Here is a 25868-nt window from a genome sequence, read left to right as displayed (position 1 = left end):
TGATGCTGAATGACTCTGCTGAAAGCTAAAATCTGCAATAGGATAGTCATTTGAATGACCGTTATGTGATTCTCGGGCCGCTACCATAGTGGAAATCTCCGTCTTATGTACATCTTTGGTGGTTAGAGATTTTGGCTCCTGATAACCACACCGGTTTCTGTGTAAATATGGATTAGCTTTATGAGACCGCTCGTAAAAAAAGAAAAACAATGACAAAATATATCAGCTTCTATTGTGTCTTTGTAGGTAAAGTGCAACGAGCAGCCAAACCGTGTGGAGATCTATGAGAAGACGGTGGAGGTCTTGGAACCTGAAGTTACAAAATTAATGAAGTTCATGTATTTTCAGGTAAGATATTGAACCTTCATAACTTTTAATAGACTGATTAAATTCTAAATCACTTTATGCTGTGGAGGATATGTTCACAAGTGTGGGGGCTTTGCTGCTGCCTTATAGGAGCTCAGGTAAGGTATCAAAAATGGTTCTGAGAAGAAGCTTGTCCAATGATGACTAGCAGAATTGTGAATGCAGCTCTGGGCTATAACACAATCAGGGCAACGCAGCATAGTAATGTGACAACAGCTTTTCTTGCTGACTGTTACATCACCGCCGGAGTCTGCTCCAGCAACTTCTGCTCCGATCGCCAGGCGACGCCGTGTTCCTTCCGTGGATGGTGCTGGTGATGGGAGAGGAGTCGATGCCAGCAGTGGGCGCAGGCTCCGATCATCCACTGGGCTGGGTTATCTTGGGATCTGCAGTACCGCTGGCTGACTGAGGGTGGCGTGTGTCTTCCAGCTGAAGTTGCCAGCGTTCAACTACAGCCAATGGGAAGACACCACACCCTTCTTATTTCCCCTCCTGTCACATGACCACTGCCAGAGGTAGTTCTGATTTTCCTGGCTCCTGTTACGTCCTATTCTGTTTGGTGATTCCTGTGTGCTGACTTCTGCGTGTTTTCTGACTACCCTTCTGCCTGCTGTTTATGTACCTCGCTGCCCGATCCGGATTTGACCTCTGCTACGTTTTCTGATTACGTCCTTGCCTGCCGATTCTGTCCCTGTTCTGCTATTCCTGGTTTGACCCTGCCTAGCGACTACTCTCCGGACTGCAGCCTTCCACAGGTAGTGATCTCCAGGGCCCTGTGTAATTCCAAATCCCTGTATAGGGGTTAAAGGGTTTCAGGGTTCTGGGGGTCCTGCTTGGTGAGTGGCTTCCCTCTAGCCTCCCCTTTACAGCCCATCTGAGTCTGTGGATCCAGGCAGGCGTTACACTGACACTCACTGACCTCCTGCTTTGCACTGATGAGCGTCAAACACACCCAAAACTCCTGGCTGTAAATAGAGTGTCTTATCCTAAGTCATTAGGCAAGGCTGCTTAATGCATCCATATTGGTTTTTTTAGGATATTTGAATAGTCAAATTCATAGAGAAGCATTATATGACCTGTAAATCTCCTTATGGTTTGACATTCTCGAAAAAGAAGAACATGAATGGGGCTCCGCCTAAGATATGCAAAAGAAACCGTGCAAGCACCTCAAGTTTCTTGAATAACAAGAAAATATTCTAATCCAAAAATGCTACATACAATACATGTATTAAATGAGAATATATCGCCTTTAAAGGTAAAAAAAAGTGCATAGCTTTATTATAGATTATCAAAAAAGTGCTAGTGTACAGAATAAAAATATTAAAAAAGGGTTAAACCACAAACGATGGTGATGATGAAGCCTTACACAATCCGCTCCTCCAAAACGATAAAATATCGCCCTAACATACATAATAGTATACTAGCCCAATACCATCAATAAAGGCATACACATGAGAAGCAATATTAGTTACCTAATGACCGATTGACCAATTTGAAATAATTCAATAGACCCATCATATGACTCAAGAAAGGCTGAAATAAGAGGAAGACACAGTGGTGGCGTAATTTGTGGGGCTGCATTTCTTCTCTATCCTTTCCTCTTATTTTAGCCTTTCTTGACTCATCTGATGATACCGTAATTCGGAAGGCATTCTGATAGTCTTCTACTTGGCGGAGTTTGCATGTTCACGTCAAGTGAATGTAGTCAGTATATACGTCTGCCTATATGAAGCCAGTATATGTATACAGGTTATATTTGTGTACAGTAATATATACTCAAGTATAAGCTGAGGCCCCTATTTTTACCACAAAAAACTGTGAAGACTTATTGACTCAAGTATAAACCTAGGGTAGGAAATGCAGCAGCTACTGGTTAATTTAATTTAATTCGCCCTTCCTTGTCCCCTGTAGTAATTGCCCATATTGTCCCCTGTAGTAATGTGCCAATATTGTGCCCTCTAGTAATGTGCCCATATTGTCCCCTGTAGTAATGTGCCCATATTGTCCCCTGTAGTAATGTGCCCATATTGTCCCCTGTAGTAATGTGCCCATATTGTCCCCTGTAGTAATGTGTCCATATTGTGCCCTGTAGGAATGTGCCCATATTGTCCCCTGTAGTAATGTGCCCATATTGTGCCCTGTAGTAATGTGCCCATATTGTCCCCTGTAGTAATGTGCCCATATTGTCCCCTGTAGGAATGTGCCCATATTGTCCCCTGTAGTAATGTGCCCATATTGTCCCCTGTAGGAATGTGCCCATATTGTCCCCTGTAGGAATGTGCCCATATTGTCCCCTGTAGTAATGAGCCCATATTGTCCCCTGTAGTAATGAGCCCATATTGTGCCCTGTAGTAATGAGCCCCATCCGTGTCCCCTGTAGTAATGTACCCCATCCTTGTCTCCTGTTGTAAAGTGCCCATATTGTTTCCTGTAGTAATGTGCCTATCCCTTAATGTCCTCATTTCGGTCTCTTTCTTGTCTCCAATAATGCCGTTGTTCACATACACACCAAAAAATATTCTCACCTGTCCTCCGGTCCCGCGGTGTCGTTTAATCTTTCTGCCGCCTTCGACACTGTTGACCACCATCTCCTTCTCTCTATGCTCCATTCTATCGGCCTAAAGCAGACTGTGCTTTCCTGGTTCTCTTCCTATCTTTCTGGACGCTCGTTCAGTGTATCATTTGCTGGCTCCACATCTTCTCTTCCTCTCACTGTTGGGGTTCCTCAAGGCTCAGTCTTTGGCCCTCTTCTTTTCTCCCTCTACACTGACCCAATTGTAATGACCATCAGCAGATTTGGCTTTCAGTACCATCTTTATGCTGGTGACACACAGCTATACACCTCATCCCCTGAGCTCACCCCCACTGTACTACAGAACACAAGCGACTGCCTGACTGCAGTTTGCAATATCATGTCTGCTCTCTATCTGAAACTTAACCTTTCCAAAACTGAACTTCTGCTTTTCCCTCCATCTCCCAACCTTCCTAAACCTGACATCTCCCTCTCTGTGTGTGGCACCATGATAACTCCTAGGCAGCAGGCCCGCTGCCTGGGGGTTATACATGACACCGATCTCTCCTTCACCTCCCACATACAATCTCTTGCCCGCTCCTGCCGCTTGCACCTCAAGAACATCTCTAGAATCCGCCCCTTTCTCACAATGGAAACGACAAAAACCCTCACCGTGGCCCTGATCCACTCTCGCCTTGACTACTGTAACTCTCTAAAAATTGGTCTCCTCCTAAGTAGACTCTCTCCTCTACAGTCCATCCTTAATGCAGCAGCCAGGGTCATCTATCTGGCCAACCGCTACTTGGATGCCTCTGCTCTGTGCCAGTCATTGCACTGGCTGTCCATATATCATAGGATCCAATTCAAATTGCTTGTTCTCACCCACAAAGCTCTCCACAGTGCAGCACCCCCCTACATCTCCACCCTCCTCTCTGTCTATCACCCCACCCGTTCTCTACGCTCTGAAAACGACTTTCGACTAACATCCACACTAACTCGAACCTCCCACTCCCAAATACAAGACTTCTTCCAAGCTGCACCAACCCTCTGGAACGCTCTACCCCAAGAAGTTAGGACGGATCACAACTTACTCAGCTTCAGACGCACCATAAAAACGCATCTTTTTAGGGCGGCCTATCACATTCCCTAGCCAAACTAATTTCACCTAATCCCTCCACAACTTATCAGAACATAACCCCACGTCAAACTCCATGGCACCCAAATGCATCTAAAGGCTCTGGCCAACTGGTCCAGGAAGCCATTATCTATCCCCCATTTCCTTGAGATGGCTGGATTGTCATTGTAAATAAGCACTTGTACCTTGCCCCTCCCCCCATCTCATTGTAGATTGTAAGCTCTCACGAGCAGGGTTGCCTTTTTTCCCTTTAAATATTGTATCTTCTATAACTGTTACTTGTTTGTATATGATCCTCCTGAATTGTAAAGCGCTGCGGAATATGTTGGCGCTATAGAAATAAAGACTATTATTATTATTATTTAATCTGTTTCTTGCGGACCGTAGGCACATAGACCCCCTCAGTGATCACGGCCGGTGCAGGGCCACCGCTGTCGTCGTCAGTGTTTTACTTTACTTGAATGCTTTGTGGCGCCGCAAATCCTTCAAGTGAAGTAAAGCGCTGATAACAACAGCAGTGGCCCTTGCACTGGCCACGGCCACCGTAGGGTCTATGTTCCTTTCATTCTGCAAAAAGCAGGTAAGAGGGCACCGCGGGAACAGAGGACAGGTGAGAATATTCTTTTGAGTGGGACTCTTAGGGGTACTTTGCACGCTGCGACATCGCTAGCCGACGCTAGCGATGCCGAGCGCGATAGCCCCCGCCCCCGTCGCACATGCGATATGTATTGCGAGCTGCCGTAGCGAACAGCTACGGCAGCTTCACACGCACATACCTGGTCGGCGATGTCGCGGTGACTGCCGAAGAATCCCTCCTTCAAGGGTGAGGTGCGTTCGGCGTCACCGCGACATCACTAAGCGGCCGGCCAATAGCAGCGGAGGGGCGGAGATGAGCGGGATGTAAACATCCCGCCTACCTCCTCCCTTCCGCATTGCCGGTGGACGCCGGGCGCAGGTAAGGAGATGTTTGTCGCTCCTGCGGCTTCACACACAGCGATGTGTGGAGCCGCAGCAGCGACAAACAACATCGTACCTGCGGACGCACCGACATTGTGAAAATGAACGACGTGACACAGATCACCGATTTTGGACTGTTTCACGCTCGTTCATCTTCTCTCCTAGGCTTTACACGTTGCGACGTCGTTACCGGCGCCGGATGTGCTTCACTTTCGATTTGACCCTGACGATATCGCTGTAGCGATGTCGCAACGTGCAAAGTACCCCTTACTCAAGTATAAGGCAAGGGTGGCGTTTTTAGCATAAAATAATGGGCTGAAAAACTCTGCTTATACTCGAGTATGTGCGGTACTTGCTTGCAGAGTGCAGGTGTTGGCACTTACCACACGTGTGGGCAGCTGTCATTTCTAGGCCTTTATTCTGAGTCCGGCACCGAGCCAGACTAATGCTGCAGCCGGATTTGCCCCAATTTGATAATCACTCTGTTACTGATTTTGCGTCCAGGTTTTTGGTATGTTTTTTTCATGTGTTTTTGTCTTCTTTTTTCTTTACAGCGTAAAGCCATTGAGAGGTTCTGCAATGAGGTGAAGCGTCTGTGTCACGCTGAGCGCCGGAAGGACTTTGTGTCAGAGGCTTATCTACTCACTTTAGGAAAGTTCATCAATATGTTTGCTGTGCTAGATGAGCTAAAAAACATGAAGTGCAGCGTGAAGAACGATCATTCTGCGTATAAACGGTGAGAAACAATGAGAACCACAATTATCGTTTAGTTGCCTATATATCTAATTGGTGAGATTAACCAATGAGACCTCCTTCTGTCCACGTGCACCCAATGCCCTAATGATCAATCTATACCCCTTCAGCCCTGGGGCACTTTCCGTTTTTGCGTTTTTGTTTTTTGCTCCCCTTCTTCCGAGAGCCGTAACTTTTTTATTTTTCCGTCAATCTTGCCATATGAGGGCTTGTTTTTTGCGGGACAAGTTGTACTTTTAAATGAAACCATAAGTTTTACCATATGGTGTACTGGAAAGCAGCAAAAAAATTCCAAGTGTGGAAAAATTGCAAAAAAAGTGTGATGGCACAATAGTTTTTGGGATGTTTTATTCACTGTGTTCACTATATGGTAAAACTGATGTGTGGGTATGATACCTGAGGTCGGTGCGAGTTTGTAGACACCAAACATGTATAGGTTTACTTGTATCTAAGGGGTTAAAAAAAATTCACAAGTTTGTCCAATAAAAGTGGCACACGTTTTGCGCCATTTTCCGAAACACGTAGCGTTTTTATTTTTTGGGATCTATGGCTCAGTGACAGCTTATTTTTTGCGTCTCGAGCTGATGTTTCTAATGGTAGCATTTTTGCGCAGATGCTACGTTTTGATCGCCTGTTATTGCATTTTGCGTAAAACTTGCGGCGACCAAAAAACGTAATTTTGGTGTTTGGAATTTTTTTGCCACTACGCCGTTTACCAATCAGATTAATTGATTTTATATTTTGATAGATCGGGCATTTCTGAACGCGGCGATACCAAATATGTGTATATTTATTTATTTTTTAACCCTTTAATTTTCAATGGGGGGAAAGGGGGGTGATTTGAACTTTTAGGTTTTTTGTTTTTTTTTAAATTTTTTAAAACTTTTTTTTTACTTTTTTTATTTTATTTTACTAGTCCCCCTAGGGGGCTATAGCGATCAGAAATCCGATTGCTGATCGCTATCTGCTGATCAGAGCTATACAGCTGTAAACAGCAGAAATAGTCACTTTCTTTTTTCCTCTGCTCCGTGCCGAGGAAGAATGAAAGTGAAACTTCGTAGCACCAGGCGTCATCACATGACCCTGTGCTACGATGGCAACCACCGAACGTCACGTGATCACTCACGTGACGTCCAGAGGGGGCGGCGGTAAGTAAAAAAGATGGCCGCGCGCATATAGATCTCGCTGCCAGACTTTGGCAGCGAGATCTAAGGGGTTAATGTTCCGGATGGAATGCGATTCCACTCGGAACATGTAGGCACACATGTCAGCTGTTGAAAACAGCTAATATGTGTGCCGATCCACGTCGCCTGTCCGCGGCAGGGGGCGGGGCTTACCGGGACACGATCCATGACGGAAAGATCCGTCCATGGTCGTGAAGGGGTTAAAAGGGTTTCCCATCTTTAAAATCCTATCCCAATATGTAGAAGGTTCACACACTGCGTTTTTTACCCGCGTTTTAGGTGCGTTTTTGCTGCAGAAATTTCTTGAGAAATTCTTGTAACCTTTCTGCAGACATTCCCCAGCCAAACCTATGGCAAAAAAAATTAGCTGTGCACACACTGCGTTTTTTTCTTAAGAAAATTCTTTCAGTAGATTTTCTTAAGAAAAAGAATGAGCATGTGACTTCTTTTCTGTAGGTAGCTGCGTTATTCACTCCATTGACTAATGTAATCATCAGGACTTTCTTTTCAATGTCTTTTGTGTAGGATCGGATGGCACATAGAAGCAATTCCATGTGCATCCGATCCTACAAAAACACATCGGATGCCGTATGTCCGCTCCGTTATTATGGAACATGTCCTATTCTGTTCCATGATAACGGACCGTGACTCAATACAATATCTCCGGAAGCCGCACGGAAGCACTTCCGTGTGACCTCTATTGGGTGCCCATGCAGTCTGTGTCCCGCTCCAGCCCCGCGGCTGCCCGCACTGTGGTATCAGCAGCTTGTCACACTGCAGTGCGGGCAGCCGCGGGGATGACTAGCGCTGCTGTCAGGAGGTTAGATGAGATCATTACCTGCTGTGACGATCTCCTGCACTCCTGACGTCAGCGCTGTCACTGCCTTCTATGCCCGCCACGTTCTCATATCACGTGTCACGGGCGGCCCGAGACTGTCACTAGCGGTGACGTCACGGGCTCCCGCGATACTGCTGAGAACACGGTGGGCATAGAAGTCAGTGACAGCGCTGACGTCAGGAGTGCAGGAGATCGTCACAGCAGGTAATGATCTCATCTAACCTCCTGACAGCAGCGCTCGTCATCCCCTGCAGTGACCTGGGCTGAACTCATGATGTTAGCTCAGGTCACTGCACTGGTCTCCCAGACAATGGGGAACATTCTGTTCTTCATTGACTGGGACATTGACTATGGTATCGATCGTCGTGGGACCCCCTTATTGGATTACGCTGGACCCGGATTTGATTGTTCTTTTAAATAAACTGGTGAAAGAGGGAATGTGGGGAGTGTTTTTTCAAATAAAACATTTTTTGTTGTCTATTTTTTTTTATTACTGACTAATTTGGTGATGTCAGGTATCTGATAGATGCGTGACATCACTAACCCCAGGGCTTGATGCCAGGTGACATTACACATCTGGCATCAACCCCATATATTACCCCATTTGCCACCGCACCAGGGCAATGGGATGAGTTGGGGCAAAGCGCCAGGATTGTCACATCCAATGGATGCGCCACTTCTGGGGTGGCTGTGGCCTGCTATTTTTAGGCTGGGTAGTGTCCAATACCTCCCTAGTCTGAGAATACCAGACCCCAGCTGTCCGCTTTACCTTGGCTGGTGATCCAATTTGGGGGGGACCCCACGTTTTTTGTTTTAAAGTATTTATTTAATTTAAAATAACAGCGTGGGGTGCCCTCTGTTTTGGATTACCAGCCAAGGTGAAGCTGCCAGCTGTGGTCTGCAGGCTGCAGCCGTCTGCTTTACCCTAGCTGGCTACAAAAGATAGGGGGGACCCCACGTCGTTTTCTTTAAATTATTTATTTATTTTGTGGCTAAATATAAGGCTAAGCACCCTTTAGTGCCACATGAAAGTCACTAACGGGTGCCAGCTTCAAATATGCAGGGAGGTGGGACATCATAGAGGTCTTTCTCATCTATCTATCCATCCATTATCTATCTATCTATCTATCTATCTATCTATCGAATATCTACAAGCTGCAAAAAACCGCACCAAATTGAGGTAAAAACGCATGCGTTTTTTGGTGCGTTATTGGTGCGTTTTTTAATGCAGGTGCGCTAATCCTTCACTCAAGAAATTTCTTAAGAAAATTTCTTAAGAAAAATAATTTTTATAGTGTGAACATAGCCTAATAATATTAGTAAATACCTCCAATTAGAAATGTAGTATAGTTCTCCTGATTAGCCATGTCTCTTACCTCATGTGCAGGGCAATGCAGCTTAAGTATCCATGGTTACGTCCACTCATATAGTGACAGTTAGTAGCTCGTGGTTGTAGCCATGGATACCTAAACTGCAATGCCCTGCACATGAGGTAAGAGACATGGCTATGTCAAGAGAACTATATTATATTTCTAATTGGAAGTATTTGCTAACATTATTATTATTACACGTATTGGGATAGGATCTTGGAAATGAGAATACTCCTTTAAGCAAAGGTTATCGATAAGGCTTGTATGTGTTACGTCTCACCTGGTTGGGTAGATACTCCAAGCAAGCCCTTGGTACAGATGAGCAGTTCTTATGCAGCACGGACTGATGATGCTGGTGCAGCAAAAAGGTCCAAAACGAGTAAAGGAATGGATAATGGCAGAATGGCGACTGGAGGAGTAAGGCGGGCTTTGCACACTACGACATCGCAGGTGCGATGTCGGTGGGGTCAAATTGAAAATGACGTACTTCCGGCATCGCATGCGACATCGTAGTGTGTAAAGGTTCGATGATACGATTAACGAGCGCAAAAGCGTCGTAATCGTATCATTGCTGCAGCGTCGGCGTAATCCATAATTACACTGACGCAATGGTCCGATGTTGTTCCTCGCTCCTGTGGCAGCACACATCGCTGTGTGTGAAGTCGCAGGAGCGAGGAACATCTCCTACCGGCGTCACCGCGGCTTCCGTAGGATATGCGGAAGGAAGGAGGTGGGTGGGATGTTTACATCCCGCTCATCTCCGCCCCCCCCGCTCCTATTGGCCGCCTGCCGTGTGACGTTGCTGTGACGCCGCACGGCCCGCCCCCTTAATAAGGAGGCGGGTCGCCGGCCAGAGCGACGTCCCAGGACAGGTGAGTCCATGTGAAGCTGCCGTAGCGATAATATTCGCTACGGCAGCTATCACAAGGATATCGCAGCTGCGACGGGGGCGGGGACTATCGCGCTCGGCATCGCAGCATCGGCTTGCGATGTTGCTGCGTGCAAAGTACCCCTAAGAGTAAACAGCAATCATGGGATCTGATAGAGCAGAGTTGAGAAAATGGCAACCGATGTGTTGTAGTGTACAAGGAAGCAGAGTATACTCAGTGATGAGAATCCGAAGGAGCAGAGCTGAGTTATACTGTATATGAAGAACTAAGGCAGGACAAACCAGCGGTGAAGCAAAGTTAAAGAGAACCAACCAGCAGGATTTTCATATATAAAGTAAAGCCAGTGGCTATACTGGTGCTAGGATGCTGAATGTAAGCATAGCTTTTGTTCAGAGATTGGATATTTTATTTCTCAAATATATGCAAGTAAACTTACAGCAATGCACTGCTATTTGATTGACAGGTGCAACAGGAAGGGAATATGTGGTCGGGTCCTGCTATCTATTCCTGCCCCTGTTTTCCTGCCTGGGCTTCCTTCCCCTGTCACCATCATAGAGACAGGTGGCGGGAATAGATAGCAAGACCCGACCCACATATTCCTGCCCTTGTTGCGCCTGTCAATCAAATAGCAGGGCATTGCTGGAACTTTACTTGCACATATTTCTGAAATAAAACATCCAATCTCTGAACGAAAGCTATGCTTACATTCAACAGCTAAGCGCCAGTATAGCACCGGCTTTACTTTATATATGAAAATCCTGCTGGTTGGTTCCCTTTAACTCAGCAAAGTAACAGAGCTGAGTTTGTCACAGAGTCCAATGAAAAGCTGGCAACGGAACAGCAGAGTTGACTCAGCAGTATAGCAAAGCTGAGTTTGGCACAAACCCAAAAGCAAAACTGACCAGTAGTATAGCACAGTACCCAGCAATGTAGCACAGGTTGGTTTTTCACAGGTCCAAGATAAAACTGGCCAGCAGTATAGCAGTACCCAGTGATATAGAAGAGCTGGGTTTGTAACAAGTCAAAGTAAGAACTGGCCAGAAGTAGAGGAGATGTAGCAGAGATGGGTTTGTCAAGTGTTTCAGGACCAATGAAGCAGTCCATTTGGTGGATGTCATGGGGTCCTTCTCTGATAGCACACAACAACAGAGTGAGAGATGATTGAACAATCCAAAGAACATTTTTTCCAAGCAAAATCAGACGGTCCAAAAAAAAATCCACCACACAGAGGGTAAAATAGTCCAGTAATGGGATAAATGTCCCGGATGAGTCACAAGCCTCCAGCAGTCCTTTTCCAGGGAAATCGGGGTTTCTCAATGGCTCTCTGGGGTGCTGCCTGTAGCTGCAGCTTCCTCCCAAGAGGATCAATCTTACTCCTTCTCTCTTCTCTTTCTCAGACAGACTGAATAATCTCCCAGGTAAACAGAGAGTTTGGTGGATCCCAGGCCTCCCTTCCCCAGACTTAAGGCCCAGTCACACACAACGACTTAACAGCGATCCCGACAACGATTCCACCTGATATGGATCGCTGGTAAGTCGCTGGGAGGTCGCTGGTGAGATGTCACACAGTCAAACCTTACCAACAACGCAGTAACGATACAGGTCGCAGTAGCGACCTGTATAACAATCTCGGCAGTCACTGGGACCTTGTCACACAGCGTCAAACACAGCGATGCTTCCTGCCCAGCAGGACATCGCCTTTGAAGAATATGGTCCGGACCATTCGGCAACGACTAGAGATATCACAGCAGGGGCCTGATCGCTGGTAGATGTCACACATAACGAGATCGCTAACGGGACTCAGCAACGATCTTGTTAGCGATCTCGTTGTGTGTGACGGGGCCTCTAGGGACAAAAGCCCGGAAGGGGGTGATTAACCTAACTTAACAGGACAATGTTCACAGAATGGACAGAGCACCATGCCTAAAATACGAACCTAGACAAAATTATTCATAACCCACCATATTCCATCATTACAGTGGAGCAGACACCAAGTACTCAACTACTCCACCAGTGAGGCCTGGGAGTATGATGTCAGGGGTGTGCACCAAACTACTCGCAGGTCAGGGACGTAATAATACCACTTTACAGAGCATTAGTGCAACCTCTGGAATATGCAATTCAGTTATTGGTACTAGTTCATACATAAGGATGCCCTGGATCAGGAAAAACTACAAAAAAAGAGCCAAAAATTTGATAAAGAACATGGAGGAACTTAGTTTCGAGGATACATTAAAAGAATTCTATTTGTTTAGTGTTGCTAAAGCGGGCGTTACACACTGCGATATCGGTCCCACCATCGCTAGCATGGGTACCCGCCCCCATCTGTTGCGCGACACGGGCAAATCGCTGCCCGTGCCGCACAACATTGCCCAGATCCGTCACACATACCTGCCCGGCGACGTCGCTGTGACCGGCGAACCGCCTCCTTTCTAAGGGGGTGGTCCGTGCGGCGTCACAGCGACGTCACTGAGCGGCCGCCCAATAGCAGCAGAGGGGCGGAGCTGAGCGGGACGTAACATCCCGCCCACCTTCCTTCCGCATAGCGGCCGGGAGGCAGGTAAGGAGAGCTTCCTCGCTCCTGCGGTGTCACACGCAGCGATGTGTGCTGCCACAGGAATGAGGAACAACCTCGTTACTGCTGCAGTAACGATTTTTGAGAATGGACCCCCATGTCACCGATGAGCGATTTTGCACGTTTTTGCAACGATGCAAAATCGCTCATCGGTGTCACACGCAACGGCATCGCTAATGCGGCCGGATGTGCGTCAGCAATTCCGTGACCCCAACGAGTTCGCATTAGCGATGTCGTAGCGTGTAAAGCCCCCTTTAGAGACGGCTAATGGAGACATGGTTGTACAAGAACCTAAATGCCCCATATAAAAGTACGGTCAGTATCTGTGTTATGTAAAACCCTCTTAATTGCTATTGCCTCACCCCGGAGAAAGAGAGGTTCAATCTCCAGAGGATACAAGGCTTCTTTACCATAAGGACTATTAATCTGTGGAGTAGTCTACCTCGGGACCTGGTCACAGCCGGTACTGTCCATGGTTCCAAAAAATGCCTAAATGCTTTTTTAGAAGAAAATAACAAATAATTATGTACAAGAGTAAAGTTCTTTTCTGAATGTTTTGTCCAGTGGATCAACATTTAGTATCAGGAGGGAACGAGAAGATTGTGGTTGTACACATACCCCCTTCCTTTTATCCTTCCTCATTGATCGGTTGAACTTGATGGACATTTGTCATTTTTCATTTTAACTATGTAAGGCTCCGTTCACACGTTCGTGCAAAAAACTAATGTTTTGAACATCTGTGGTATAGGTGCATATACTGTATGTATCCGTGTGTGTGAGTGTGTCACCGGTGACAGACAGTCCTTTGGTGTCTGGCAATAGAAGTTCACAGTGTTTGGCTGCACATAATGCTCCCTGACTTTCTATTATTCCTGCTGTTAGTATTCAGTGTACTAAGTATCTCTTCTGCTGGGTTCTCATCCTTTTCCCTTTAGGACCTAGCAAAGCTCCTCTTCCCTTCAGCTGCTAATCATCTGTATTGGACCTTAGGTTTTAATACTTTGCGCTTTCCCCATGTGGATGCTTCTTTAATGTTTAGTGGGGATGTCGAAGAGCTCATCCCAACCGTTTCCTATCTAGGGCCTAGCATTAGGGTCAGGTATCTGGCTCTGCGCATAGTTGTGGACTCTATCTAGGGTGGTGAGGGACCAAACTTGCCAGTGGTAGGTTTGGTCAGAGGTCATCATCTCACCCTTCCCTAGACACGGGGTTTCCCTTCCCTTTCGCCATTCGCTTGGTACTTTCCCCAACCTAATGTGACAATGTGTTCCTGGTGCTGTCCGCATGCTATCCATGTGACATCCAGATGGCACACGGACAGCATGAACTTGTATACTTACCTGTCTCCGGAGCTGCTGTCACACTTTCTTCCGGATCTGCGGTCAGTGTTGAGAATATTCATGCGGCATAATGAGCAGGCCCGGAAGCAACAGCAGCACCGGAGACAGGTAAGTATAAAAATTATTTTTTTTTAAGTGACGTGTTTTCTCCTGTACGTGTCACACTGATGTCACATGGATCACATCAGTGTGCGGTCAGTGTGAAACCCGTGCTGCCGGAGAAAAAACGGACATGTCACCATGTGGAGCACACGGACAAGCGTGTGCACCTCATGGACACACAGTCCATATAAAATCACGCACGTGTGCACAAACCCATTGAATTTAATAGTTCTACGTGTATGCGTGTTTCCGGTATGTGCAGAAACAGACACCACACATACCAGTAACACGGACATGTGAATGAGGCTTAAGAGAGAGCTGGCAGCAGGAAAAGAATGGAGAGGCCAGTGATGGATCTTTCTTTGTGGTCTGTGACCATAGATCGGACGGACCTCTTTTTAGGTTGATGACTCTTCATAAATGTCTACAGGTTGCATGCCAAAAAGAGAAAACATCTCCTTCCCTTGCCTTGGTGGTTGATTCTCATGTTGTTATTCGCGTCTCCTTCTTTCCAGCGCTGCCCAGTTCCTAAGAAAGATGGCGGATCCCCAGTCTATCCAAGAGTCTCAGAACCTCTCTATGTTCTTGGCCAACCATAACAGGATCACTCAGGTAAATTCACTTAGTTATGTATTGGGTTGCTTTTATTTATTATGTTTTATATGTGAATTATTTACTTTTCTCTTTATTATAGGGCTATATTTTTTTAGCTATTTTCTACCTTCCATACTTAGTTTTTTCATTTATTATTCTCAGGAATAATCTAATTTCACCTTATAAAAATTGAAACACCAAAAAATGATCCATTCCAAGGAATAGAGTTTCTTTTACTGCACACCTGAGCTGCTGCATAACTTCTTCTTATACCGTTAGGCCATGTCCAGACCGAATTTTTTTCAACTTTCCAGTCGTTGTACCTTACATTATGCTGCGATGTAGCAGTAGCGGACAGCAATCTTTGGCTGTGTGACCTGTGTTGCGGCCAAAGTCTCCATATAGCCCCCACCTAAACCTCCGATGAAGTCTCCTCTCCACCACCGCCTAAACCTCAGATGAAGTCTCCTTTCCACCATCGTCCTAAATCTCAGATGAAGTCTCCTCTCCACCATTGCCTAAACCTCAGATGGTCTTCTCTGCACCATCGCCTAGACCTCAGATGAAGTCTCCTCTCCACTATGGCCTAAACCTCGGATGAAGTCTCCTCTGCACCATCACCTAAACCTCAGATGAAGTCTCCTCACCTCCATTGCCTAAACCTCAGATGAAGTCTCCTCTCCTCCATCACCTAAACCTCAGAAGATGTCTCCTCTTCACCATCACCTAGAACTCAGATGAAGTCTCCTCTCCACTATAGCCTAAACCTCAGATGAAGTCTCCTCTCCACCACTGCCTAGACCTCAAATGAAGTCTCCTCTCCAGCATCGCCTAAACTTTAGATGAATTCTCCTCTCCACCATCACCTAAACCTCAGATGAAGTCTCCTCTCCTCCATTGCCTAAACCTCAGATGAAGTCTCCTCTCCTCCATCACCTAAACCTCAGAAGATGTCTCCTCTTCACCATCACCTAGAACTCAGATGAAGTCTCCTCTCCACTATAGCCTAAACCTCAGATGAAGTCTCCTCTCCACCACTGCCTAGACCTCAAATGAAGTCTCCTCTCCAGCATCGCCTAAACTTTAGATGAATTCTCCTCTCCACCATCACCTAAACCTCAGATGAAGTCTCCTCTCCTCCATTGCCTAAACCTCAGATGAAGTCTCCTCTCCTCCATCACCTAAACCTCAGAAGAGGTCTCCTCTTCACCATCACCTAGAACTCAGATGAAGTCTCCTCTCCACTATAGCCTAAACCTCAGATGATGTCTCCTCTCCACCATCGCCTAGACCTCAAATGAAGTCTCCTCTCCAGCATCGCCTAAACTTTAGATGAATTCTCCTCTCCACCATCACCTAAACCTCAGATGAAGTCTCCTCTCCTCCATTGCCTAAACCTCAGCTGAAGTAAACCTCAGAAGAAGTCTCCTCTCCACCATCACCTAAACCTCAGATGAAGTCTCCTCTCCACCATCGCTAAAACCTCAGAAGAAGTCTCCTCTCCACCATCGCCTAAACCTCAGAAGAAGTCTCCTCTCCACCATCGCCTAGACCTCAGTTGAAGTCTCCTCTCGACCTTCGCCTAAACCTCAGATGAAGTCTCCCCTCCACCATTAGTTGATTGATATGAAAAGCGTTCATCCTTTTAAAATAGAAGTTCTGCAGCAGCTAGGATATTAAGATGTTCTGCAGCAGCTAACATGACGCAGTAGGACCTAATTGACATTGCAGCTGCTGAAGAACCTCATTTTAGGGGATTCTGTTGGATTGAGGGGTAGGTGTCAGTGCTTCCAGATCTTGAACTTTTCGGTGACTGGCAGAAGCACCAGCTAGTGGTGGGATCAAGAGAAGAAGCTTCCAACCAATGTGATACGAGACAAACTAAATGAGCAGCGTCTACATAATGCCAATCATCTTTGTATGATCGTCTTGATGTCAAAATATTTCTTGATGTGAAATATGAAAGAAAAACCGTTGTAGATAATATTTAAGGGATCATATATTGAAACCGTGAGAAAAAACCCTTAAAACTTTCAATTTTATTATTATTAAAGATTAAAAAGTATCCCAAAAGACAATACACACATATGCATATATATACACAGATCAGTACTGCAGTGCCGCATGGGAGTGGGCCAAAACCCTATCACTCCTCCCTACCTGTCCTGCGGAGGTCGGCACCCTAAATTTGCGCAATGGCGCCCCCGCTCTCCGTCGGCTCACCCTCCTCTCCCTGCACTACAATAAAAGTGCAACTAGTCTGGGAGTACGGGAGTGCTAAGGATGGATATTGCTGCACTGCCAAAAACAATACTTTTATCAAAAGGTGCAGATGCTTAAAATACTGGGGATAACCCTAATGACAAGTGACACACATACGGGTGTAACTCTACAGGCTACCTATCACAAGATAGCTATAAGTGGTACAAAGTTGATTGCATGACACCTCAAATGGCAATCCTTAAACGTACATGGTGTGGCTGTATTGGTATAATGCTCAAGGAGCACTCTGCACAGATGCCTATTGTCCTACACATTCAATCATGGCACCAAAATGGACTCATATCTATAGTGCTACTTGATCACCAGAGCACAACGTGAGCAGGCCAATAGCCGTATGCCAACAACAACACAGTTGGCTCCCCCATCAGCACACACATCTATAGTCCATAGGCATAGCCAGATGACAGCCTCGTGGATAGCAATCCCACTACAGGTAAATCACTGCAGAGTATATAATGATAATGTACTCATACACTTATCTTATAATGAAGATGTGGACCAATCGCCAGATCACCAGCAATCCTACAATGAAGTCACCGGGAGTCTTGATGCAGGCACAGTATTGGAAACCGCTTGCTCGACGCGTTTCCCCCTGGCATACAGTCCCGCCAGGGTTCTTCAGGAGCTCCCACAATCGGGCGCAGCAACAAACGGCCACAGTCTGCCGCTCTGCCTCGGTCCTAATTCCCGCCTCCGGCCGAGGCAGAGCGGCAGACTGTGGCCGTTTGTTGCTGCGCCCGATTGTGGGAGCTCCTGAAGAACCCTGGCGGGACTGTATGCCAGGGGGAAACGCGTCGAGCAAGCGGTTTCCAATACTGTGCCTGCATCAAGACTCCCGGTGACTTCATTGTAGGATTGCTGGTGATCTGGCAATTGGTCCACATCTTCATTATAAGATAAGTGTATGAGTACATTATCATTATATACTCTGCAGTGATTTACCTGTAGTGGGATTGCTATCCACGAGGCTGTCATCTGGCTATGCCTATGGACTATAGATGTGTGTGCTGATGGGGGAGCCAACTGTGTTGTTGTTGGCATACGGCTATTGGCCTGCTCACGTTGTGCTCTGGTGATCAAGTAGCACTATAGATATGAGTCCATTTTGGTGCCATGATTGAATGTGTAGGACAATAGGCATCTGTGCAGAGTGCTCCTTGAGCATTATACCAATACAGCCACACCATGTACGTTTAAGGATTGCCATTTGAGGTGTCATGCAATCAACTTTGTACCACTTATAGCTATCTTGTGATAGGTAGCCTGTAGAGTTACACCCGTATGTGTGTCACTTGTCATTAGGGTTATCCCCAGTATTTTAAGCATCTGCACCTTTTGATAAAAGTATTGTTTTTGGCAGTGCAGCGATATCCATCCTTAGCACTCCCGTACTCCCAGACTAGTTGCACTTTTATTGTAGTGCAGGGAGAGGAGGGTGAGCCGACGGAGAGCGGGGGCGCCATTGCGCAAATTTAGGGTGCCGACCTCCGCAGGACAGGTAGGGAGGAGTGATAGGGTTTTGGCCCACTCCCATGCGGCACTGCAGTACTGATCTGTGTATATATATGCATATGTGTGTATTGTCTTTTGGGATACTTTTTAATCTTTAATAATAATAAAATTGAAAGTTTTAAGGTTTTTTTCTCACGGTTTCAATTGATGTGAAATATGCCAGTCTTACGAGAGTTTTTGTCTTTGCAGTGCCTGCACCAGCAGCTGGAGGTGATTCCCGGTTATGAGGAGCTCCTGGCCGACATAGTCAACATCTGTGTAGATTACTATGAGAACAAAATGTACCTGACACCAAGCGAGAAGCACATGCTGCTGAAGGTGGGACACCCTCACCCGGGCGTGGTTTCTTGCAGTACAAATTAGATTTCCATTCTTGATGGCGGATGAAAAACGTGCTCCGAAATTTCAAAAAGTGGAGCATCATCGGAAGACAAGGCTGCACAAATTTGATTATCCCTCAAACGGAACCTGTCAAGTTGGAAAACGCTATTTGCCTGCAGATATAGCGGTAATCTGCATGTAACCGTTGTTCCAAGGCTGTGCAGCAACAGCAGCCTTATTGTAAGTGCAGCTACTGGGAGAAAAGCAAGTTATTTCCTTGAAGGAGCCACCGGCTTTTAGTCATAGTACCGGTCACTTTACTGTAAGCACGCCCCCGCACTTTGATTGGAATCTCACAAATGTGCTGCAGAGACGGCTGTCAATCAAAGTCTTGGGGCTTACAGCCGCTAATCACATTATGAGTGGTGCTGTGAGCGCTGCTCCTTGTCCGCCCCCAATACTGAAAGGCGGCAGCTACCAGGAGGAAACAAGTTCATTTTCTCCCAGTAACTCCCTTTAACCCTTTAAAGGGAACATATCAAATTGGAAAACGCTATTTACCCGCAGATATAGCGTTAATCTGCAAGTAACGGTTGTTCCAGTGCTGCCCAGCAAGGTTATTTAAAGTGCAGCTACTGGGAGAAAATTAAGTTATTTCTTTACAGGAGCCGCTGGCTTTTAGTCATAAATGAGTCACTGCTTTTATCACTCCCAGCACTGCTCACTTTACCGTAAGCACTCCACAGGGCTTTGATTGAGAGCTCACAAATGTGCTGCAGAGCCGGCTGTCAATTAAAGTTCTGGGGCTTACAGCCACAAAATGATGTGGTGCTGTGAGCGCTGCTCCCTGCCCGCCCCCATGACTGAAAGCCGGCAGCTCCCGAGAGGAAACAAATTCATTTTCTCCCATTAGCCAAAGTTTCAGTAAAGCATTGTAACACTAGTAATCTGCAGATTACTATATCTGCAGGTAAGTAGTGTCTTCCAAATTGACAGGTTTCGTGGACTCAGCCAATCCTCTTTTTTTTTTTTTTTTCTTCCCCTTCCTCCAAGAGCAATAATTTTTTTTATTTTTCCCTCCACCTAGCCATATGATGTCTTGTTTTTTTTGCAATAGGAGTTGTAGTTTTTTATTCACTTTACCATATAATGTAATGGAAAAAGGGGGAAGAAATATCCAAGTGTATTGAAATAGTGAAAAAAATAGCAATTTTGTTTTTTGGGGGGGTAGAGGAGATTGTTTTTGGTTTTTTTTTAACGACCTGGTAACATGATTTGTCAGCATGGCAATATTTATTTGTAGAATTTATTTTATTATACAACTAAAAAAATAAATAAATTTGCACTCAGTCATAATTAAATTATTGTTGATCGATTGAGATAAGTCGCCGCACCAGAATCGCGCCACCTTTATTGCTTCTGTCAGAGATTGAGCGCAGCATGTAAGTGGTTAAACAGCAGTGATCGGAGCTAGCTCTGATCTCTGCTGTTAGAGACAGGTCCAGGCTGTATAACGCAGCTGGCACTTGCCCTGTATGAAGCTCTCAAGTCCTCGCTATGAGGGTATGTGCGCACGTTGCTTTTTACCTGCTTTTTACCTGCTTTTTTGCTGCTTTTTCTTCTGCGCTGTTTAATGCCAAAATGGATGTGTTCTTCTATTCAAGCAAAGTCTATGGGAATTTGGGTTTCTTGTTCACACTATGTTGTTCAAAATGCTGCCTTTTTGAGGCAGAACTTTGGTCAAAAACTCAGCTTTGCAGTGCAAAACCCAAATGGCAAAAACAATTGACATGTTGCTTCTTTGAAAAGCTGAGTTTTTGACCAAAGTTCTGCCTCAAAAAGGCAGCATTTTGAACAACATAGTGTGAACAAGAAACCCAAATTCCCATAGACTTTGCTTGAATAGAAGAACACATCCATTTCTTTGTCGCTCCTAATTGGGAGACCCAGACAATTGGTGTATAGCTACTGCCTCCGGAGGCCACACAAAGTACTACACTTAAAAGTGTAAGGCCCCTCCCCTTCTGGCTATACACCCCCCCGTGGGATCACGGGCTCCTCAGTTTTATGCTTTGTGCGAAGGAGGCCAGACATCCACGCATAGCTCCACTGTTTAGTCAGCAGCAGCTGCTGACTATGTCGGATGGAAGAAAAGAGGGCCCATACGAGGGCCCCCAGCATGCTCCCTTCTCACCCCACTTTCTGTCGGCGGTGTTTGTTAAGGTTGAGGTACCCATTGCGGGTACGGAGGCTGGAGCCCACATGCTGATTCCTTCCCCATCCCCATTAGGGCTCTGGGTGAAGTGGGACTTTACCGGTCTCCGGGCACTGAGGCCGTGCTCCATCCACAGCCCCTGGAGGATCTGCTGGATACGGAGCGGAGTTTCCTCAGGGACAGGACCCTGCTCCATCAAGGTACTCCGTGTCCCCGTGCTTATCGCACGCACACTGCAGCATTGCTGGGTGTGTTAGTGCGCCGGGGTAAACAGCGCTGCTGCGCTTGTGCCGTTACTCACTACAGCTCTGCTGAGTGAGGTGACTTAGTACGATCGGCCGATCCGGCCGCGGGGGTCAGTTTTTACTGCGTCGCGGCTGGGATTTGTGGTGCGCCGGGGACTTCCGCGCTGGCCGTGCATATATGACGGCCGCGCTAGATTACTACAGTCCCCGGCTTTTGCGGCCTAGTTCGTATCGTTCCCGCCCCCAGACCTGCCAGTCAGGAGGAGGGCGGGACGCTGTACAGACCAGCAGCGCTAAGAGCTGGAGTCTGTTTTACATACTCCAGCCCTCACACTAGGCACAGTGGGACGCAGTTTCCCGCACTTTTGTTTGTGACGCCCACGGTCCGCCCCTCTTCACAGGACGCCGGCAGCCATTCCTGCCTGCACGCTGAGCTGCAGAGGGGAGACGGGGAGACTCAGACAAGGGATTCTACGACCTCACACCCGCTTTTCAGCGGGCGGTAAGCAGCCCTCAAGGGCTCTCCCCCACTTGTGCCATAGTGTACTTTGTATTTTGTGCTGGCAATACTTTGCACTGTACAGTCGCTGGTGATTTTCTGCTATATACCCTCCTTAGATTTCTCAAGGAGACAACAGCATGTCGTCCGCAAAAAGCAAAAGTGCCAAGGCACGGACTTTATATGCTGCTTGTACCGCATGTGGGGCTACTCTACCGGCAGGTTCCACTGACCCCCATTGTGTGCAGTGCTCGGCCCCTGTGGCAATTGCTCAGCCGGGGCCGCTGCTAGAGGTGACCCAGGGAGAACCACCTGTGAATGCTGTCCAGGTGACAGGGACGGAGTTTGCAGCTTTTGCTGACAGATTGTCTATGACTATGTCTAAAATTCTTGAAACATTGCAGTCTAGACCAGTAACTCAGACCATGGGCACTGTTGATTCATTGCCACCTTGTCCCCCTCAGCTGGACCACTTCCTAGCTCCGGGGGTGTCACATGCACCCCAGGGTGACGGCTCTGACTCGGACGACAGTCCCAGACAACCTAAGCGGGCTCGCTATGAGCGACCCTCAACTTCATCACACTGGTCAGGGTCCCAGCGGGACGACTCTCTGTGTGATGAGGCGGATGTAACTGATCAGGAGTCTGATGCTGGGGCCGCTCTCAATCTAGATACCCCGGATGGTGACGCCATAGTGAATGATCTTATAGCGTCCATCAATAAGATGTTAGATATTTCTCCACCAGCTCCTCTTGCGGAGGAGGCAGCTTCACAGCAGGAGAAATTCCATTTCAGGTATCCCAAGCGTAAATTAAGCACTTTTCTGGACCACTCTGACTTTAGAGACGCAATCCAGAAACACCACGCTTATCCAGATAAGCGTTTTTCCAAACGGCTTAAAGATACACGCTATCCTTTTCCCCCTGACGTGGTCAAGGGCTGGACACAGTGTCCCAAGGTGGACCCTCCAATCTCCAGGCTTGCAGCCAGATCTCTAGTTGCAGTGGAAGATGGGGCGGCACTTAAAGATGCCACTGACAGACAGATGGAGCTCTGGTTAAAATCCATCTATGAAGCGATTGGAGCGTCGTTGGCGCCAGCATTCGCAGCCGTATGGGCACTCCAAGCTATTTCAGCTGGCCTTACACAGGTCGACACGGTCACACGTACATCTGCTCCGCAGGTGGCACCCTTGACCTCTCAAATGTCTGCATTCGCGTCTTACGCGATTAATGCTGTCCTAGACTCTACGAGCCGTACGGCGGTGGCGTCAGCCAACTCTGTGGTTTTACGCAGAGCCCTGTGGTTGAGAGAATGGAAGGCAGATTCTTCTTCCAAGAAGTGCTTAACCAGTTTGCCTTTTTCTCGTGACCGATTGTTTGGTGAGCGTTTGGATGAAATCATTAAACACTCCAAGGGTAAGGATTCATCCTTACCTCAGCCCAGACAAAACAAACCCCAACAGAGGAGGGGACAGTCTGGTTTTCGGTCCTTTCGAGGCTCAGGCAGGTCCCAATTCTACTCGTCCAAAAGGACTCAAAAGGATCAGAGGGGCTCAGATTCTTGGCGGACTCAATCACGCCCAAAAAAGCCAGCCGGAAGAACCGTTACCAAGACGGCTTCCTCATGACTCTCAGCCTCCTCTCTCCGCATCCTTGGTCGGTGGCAGGCTCTCCCGCTTTGGCGACATTTGGCTGTCACAGGTCAAAGACCGTTGGGTGAGAGACATTCTGTCTCACGGGTACAGGATAGAGTTCAGCTCTCGTCCTCCAACTCGCTTCTTCAGAACTTCCCCACCGCCCGACCGAGCCGATGCTCTGCTACAAGCGGTGTCCGCTCTAAAGGCGGAAGGAGTGGTGACTTCTGTTCCTCTTCAGGAACAAGGTCACGGTTTTTACTCCAATTTGTTTGTGGTGCCAAAGAAAGACGGGTCGTTCCGTCCCGTCCTGGATCTAAAGCTGCTCAACAAACACGTAAAAACCAGGAGGTTCCGGATGGAATCTCTCCGCTCCGTTATCGCCTCAATGTCTCAAGGAGATTTCCTAGCATCAATAGACATCAAGGATGCTTATCTCCACGTGCCAATTGCGCCAGAGCATCAGCGTTTTCTACGCTTCGTTATAGGAAGCGAACACCTGCAGTTCGTAGCTCTACCTTTCGGGCTGGCGACAGCCCCTCGGGTCTTCACCAAGGTCATGGCAGCAGTAGTAGCAGTCCTGCACTCGCAAGGTCACTCCGTGATCCCGTATTTGGACGATCTACTTATCAAGGCACCCTCTCAAGAGGCATGCCAACACAGCCTGAACGTGGCACTGAAGACTCTCCAGAGTTTCGGGTGGATTATCAACTTTTCAAAGTCAAATCTAACCCCGATCCAATCACTAACATATCTTGGCATGGAGTTTCATACTCTCTCAGCGATAGTGAAACTTCCACTGGACAAACAGTGCTCGCTACAGATAGGGGTGCAATCTCTCCTTCAGGGCCAGTCACACCCCTTGAGGCGCCTCATGCACTTCCTAGGGAAGATGGTAGCAGCAATGGAAGCAGTTCCTTTTGCGCAGTTTCATCTGCGTCCACTACAATGGGACATTCTCCGCCAATGGGACGGGAAGTCGACGTCCCTCGACAGGGAGGTCTCCCTCTCTCAGGCAGCCAAGGAATCTCTCCGGTGGTGGCTTCTTCCCACCTCATTGTCAAAAGGAAAGTCGTTCCTACCCCCATCCTGGGCGGTGGTCACGACAGATGCGAGTCTATCAGGGTGGGGAGCAGTGTTTCTCCACCACAGGGCTCAAGGTACGTGGACTCGGAAAGAGTCCACCCTTCAGATCAATGTTCTGGAGATCAGAGCAGTCTATCTTGCCCTACAAGCCTTCCAACAGTGGCTGGAAGGCAAGCAGATCCGAATTCAGTCGGACAACTCCACAGCGGTGGCATACATCAACCACCAAGGGGGAACACGCAGTCGGCAAGCCTTCCAGGAAGTCCGGCGGATTCTGACGTGGGTGGAAGACACGGCATCCACCATATCCGCAGTTCACATCCCAGGCGTAGAAAACTGGGAAGCAGACTTTCTCAGTCGCCAGGGCATGGACACAGGGGAATGGTCTCTTCACCCGGACGTGTTTCAGGAGCTCTGTCGCCGCTGGGGGATGCCGGACGTCGACCTGATGGCGTCACGGCACAACAACAAGGTCCCGGTTTTCATGGCACGGTCTCACGATCACCGAGCTCTGGCGGCAGACGCCTTAGTTCAAGATTGGTCGCAGTTCCGGCTACCGTATGTGTTCCCACCTCTGGCATTGTTGCCCAGAGTGCTCCGCAAAATCAGGTCCGACTGCCGCCGCGCCATTCTCGTCGCTCCAGACTGGCCAAGGAGGTCGTGGTACCCGGATCTGTGGCACCTCACGGTAGGCCATCCGTGGGCACTACCAGACCGTCCAGACTTGCTGTCTCAAGGGCCGTTTTTCCATCTGAATTCTGCGGCCCTGAACCTGACTGTGTGGCCATTGAGTCCTGGATCCTAGCGGCCTCAGGTTTATCTCATGAAGTGGTTGCCACCATGAGACAGGCTAGGAAGCCATCCTCCGCCAAGATCTACCACAGGACGTGGAGGATATTCCTATCTTGGTGCTCTGCTCAGGGAGTTTCTCCCTGGCCTTTTGCATTGCCTACTTTTCTTTCCTTCCTGCAGTCTGGGTTGGAAAAAGGTTTGTCGCTTGGCTCCCTTAAGGGTCAAGTCTCCGCGCTATCCGTATTTTTTCAGAAACGCCTGGCGCGACTTCCTCAGGTACGCACGTTCCTGCAAGGGGTTTGTCATATCGTCCCCCCTTACAAGCGGCCGTTGGAGCCCTGGGACCTGAACAAGGTTCTAATTGCTCTCCAAAAGCCGCCTTTCGAGCCTATGAAGGAGGTTTCCCTTTCTCGTCTTTCACAGAAAGTGGCCTTTCTAGTGGCGGTCACGTCTCTTCGGAGAGTGTCCGAGCTGGCGGCGTTATCATGCAGATCTCCATTCCTGGTGTTTCACCAGGACAAGGTAGTTCTGCGTCCAATTCCAGAATTTCTTCCCAAGGTGGTATCTTCCTTTCATCTCAATCAAGATATCACTTTACCGTCTTTGTGTCCGCATCCAGTTCACCAATTTGAAAAAGGTTTGCATTTATTGGATCTGGTGAG

The 25868-nt window shown here is 47.6% G+C and overlaps 1 protein-coding gene across 3 annotated transcripts in view; it reads left to right on the top strand.

Annotated features, from left to right (window-relative positions):
• CYFIP2 (cytoplasmic FMR1 interacting protein 2) overlaps positions 1–25868 on the top strand; it is a 149335-nt gene that overhangs the window by 28678 nt on the left and 94789 nt on the right. For all 3 annotated transcript variants that reach the window (XM_075344300.1, XM_075344298.1, XM_075344299.1), the window contains 4 exons: positions 247–348; positions 5525–5706; positions 14538–14634; positions 18601–18729. In XM_075344300.1, the coding sequence (XP_075200415.1) occupies positions 247–348; positions 5525–5706; positions 14538–14634; positions 18601–18729 (510 nt within the window). The remainder of the gene's footprint in view (positions 1–246; positions 349–5524; positions 5707–14537; positions 14635–18600; positions 18730–25868) is intronic.

The sequence above is a fragment of the Anomaloglossus baeobatrachus genome, chromosome 4, assembly GCF_048569485.1.
Source record: "Anomaloglossus baeobatrachus isolate aAnoBae1 chromosome 4, aAnoBae1.hap1, whole genome shotgun sequence".
NCBI lineage: Eukaryota > Metazoa > Chordata > Amphibia > Anura > Aromobatidae > Anomaloglossus > Anomaloglossus baeobatrachus.
Note: the sequence above shows the minus strand (reverse complement) of the source record. Positions and strands in the feature narration are given on the sequence as shown.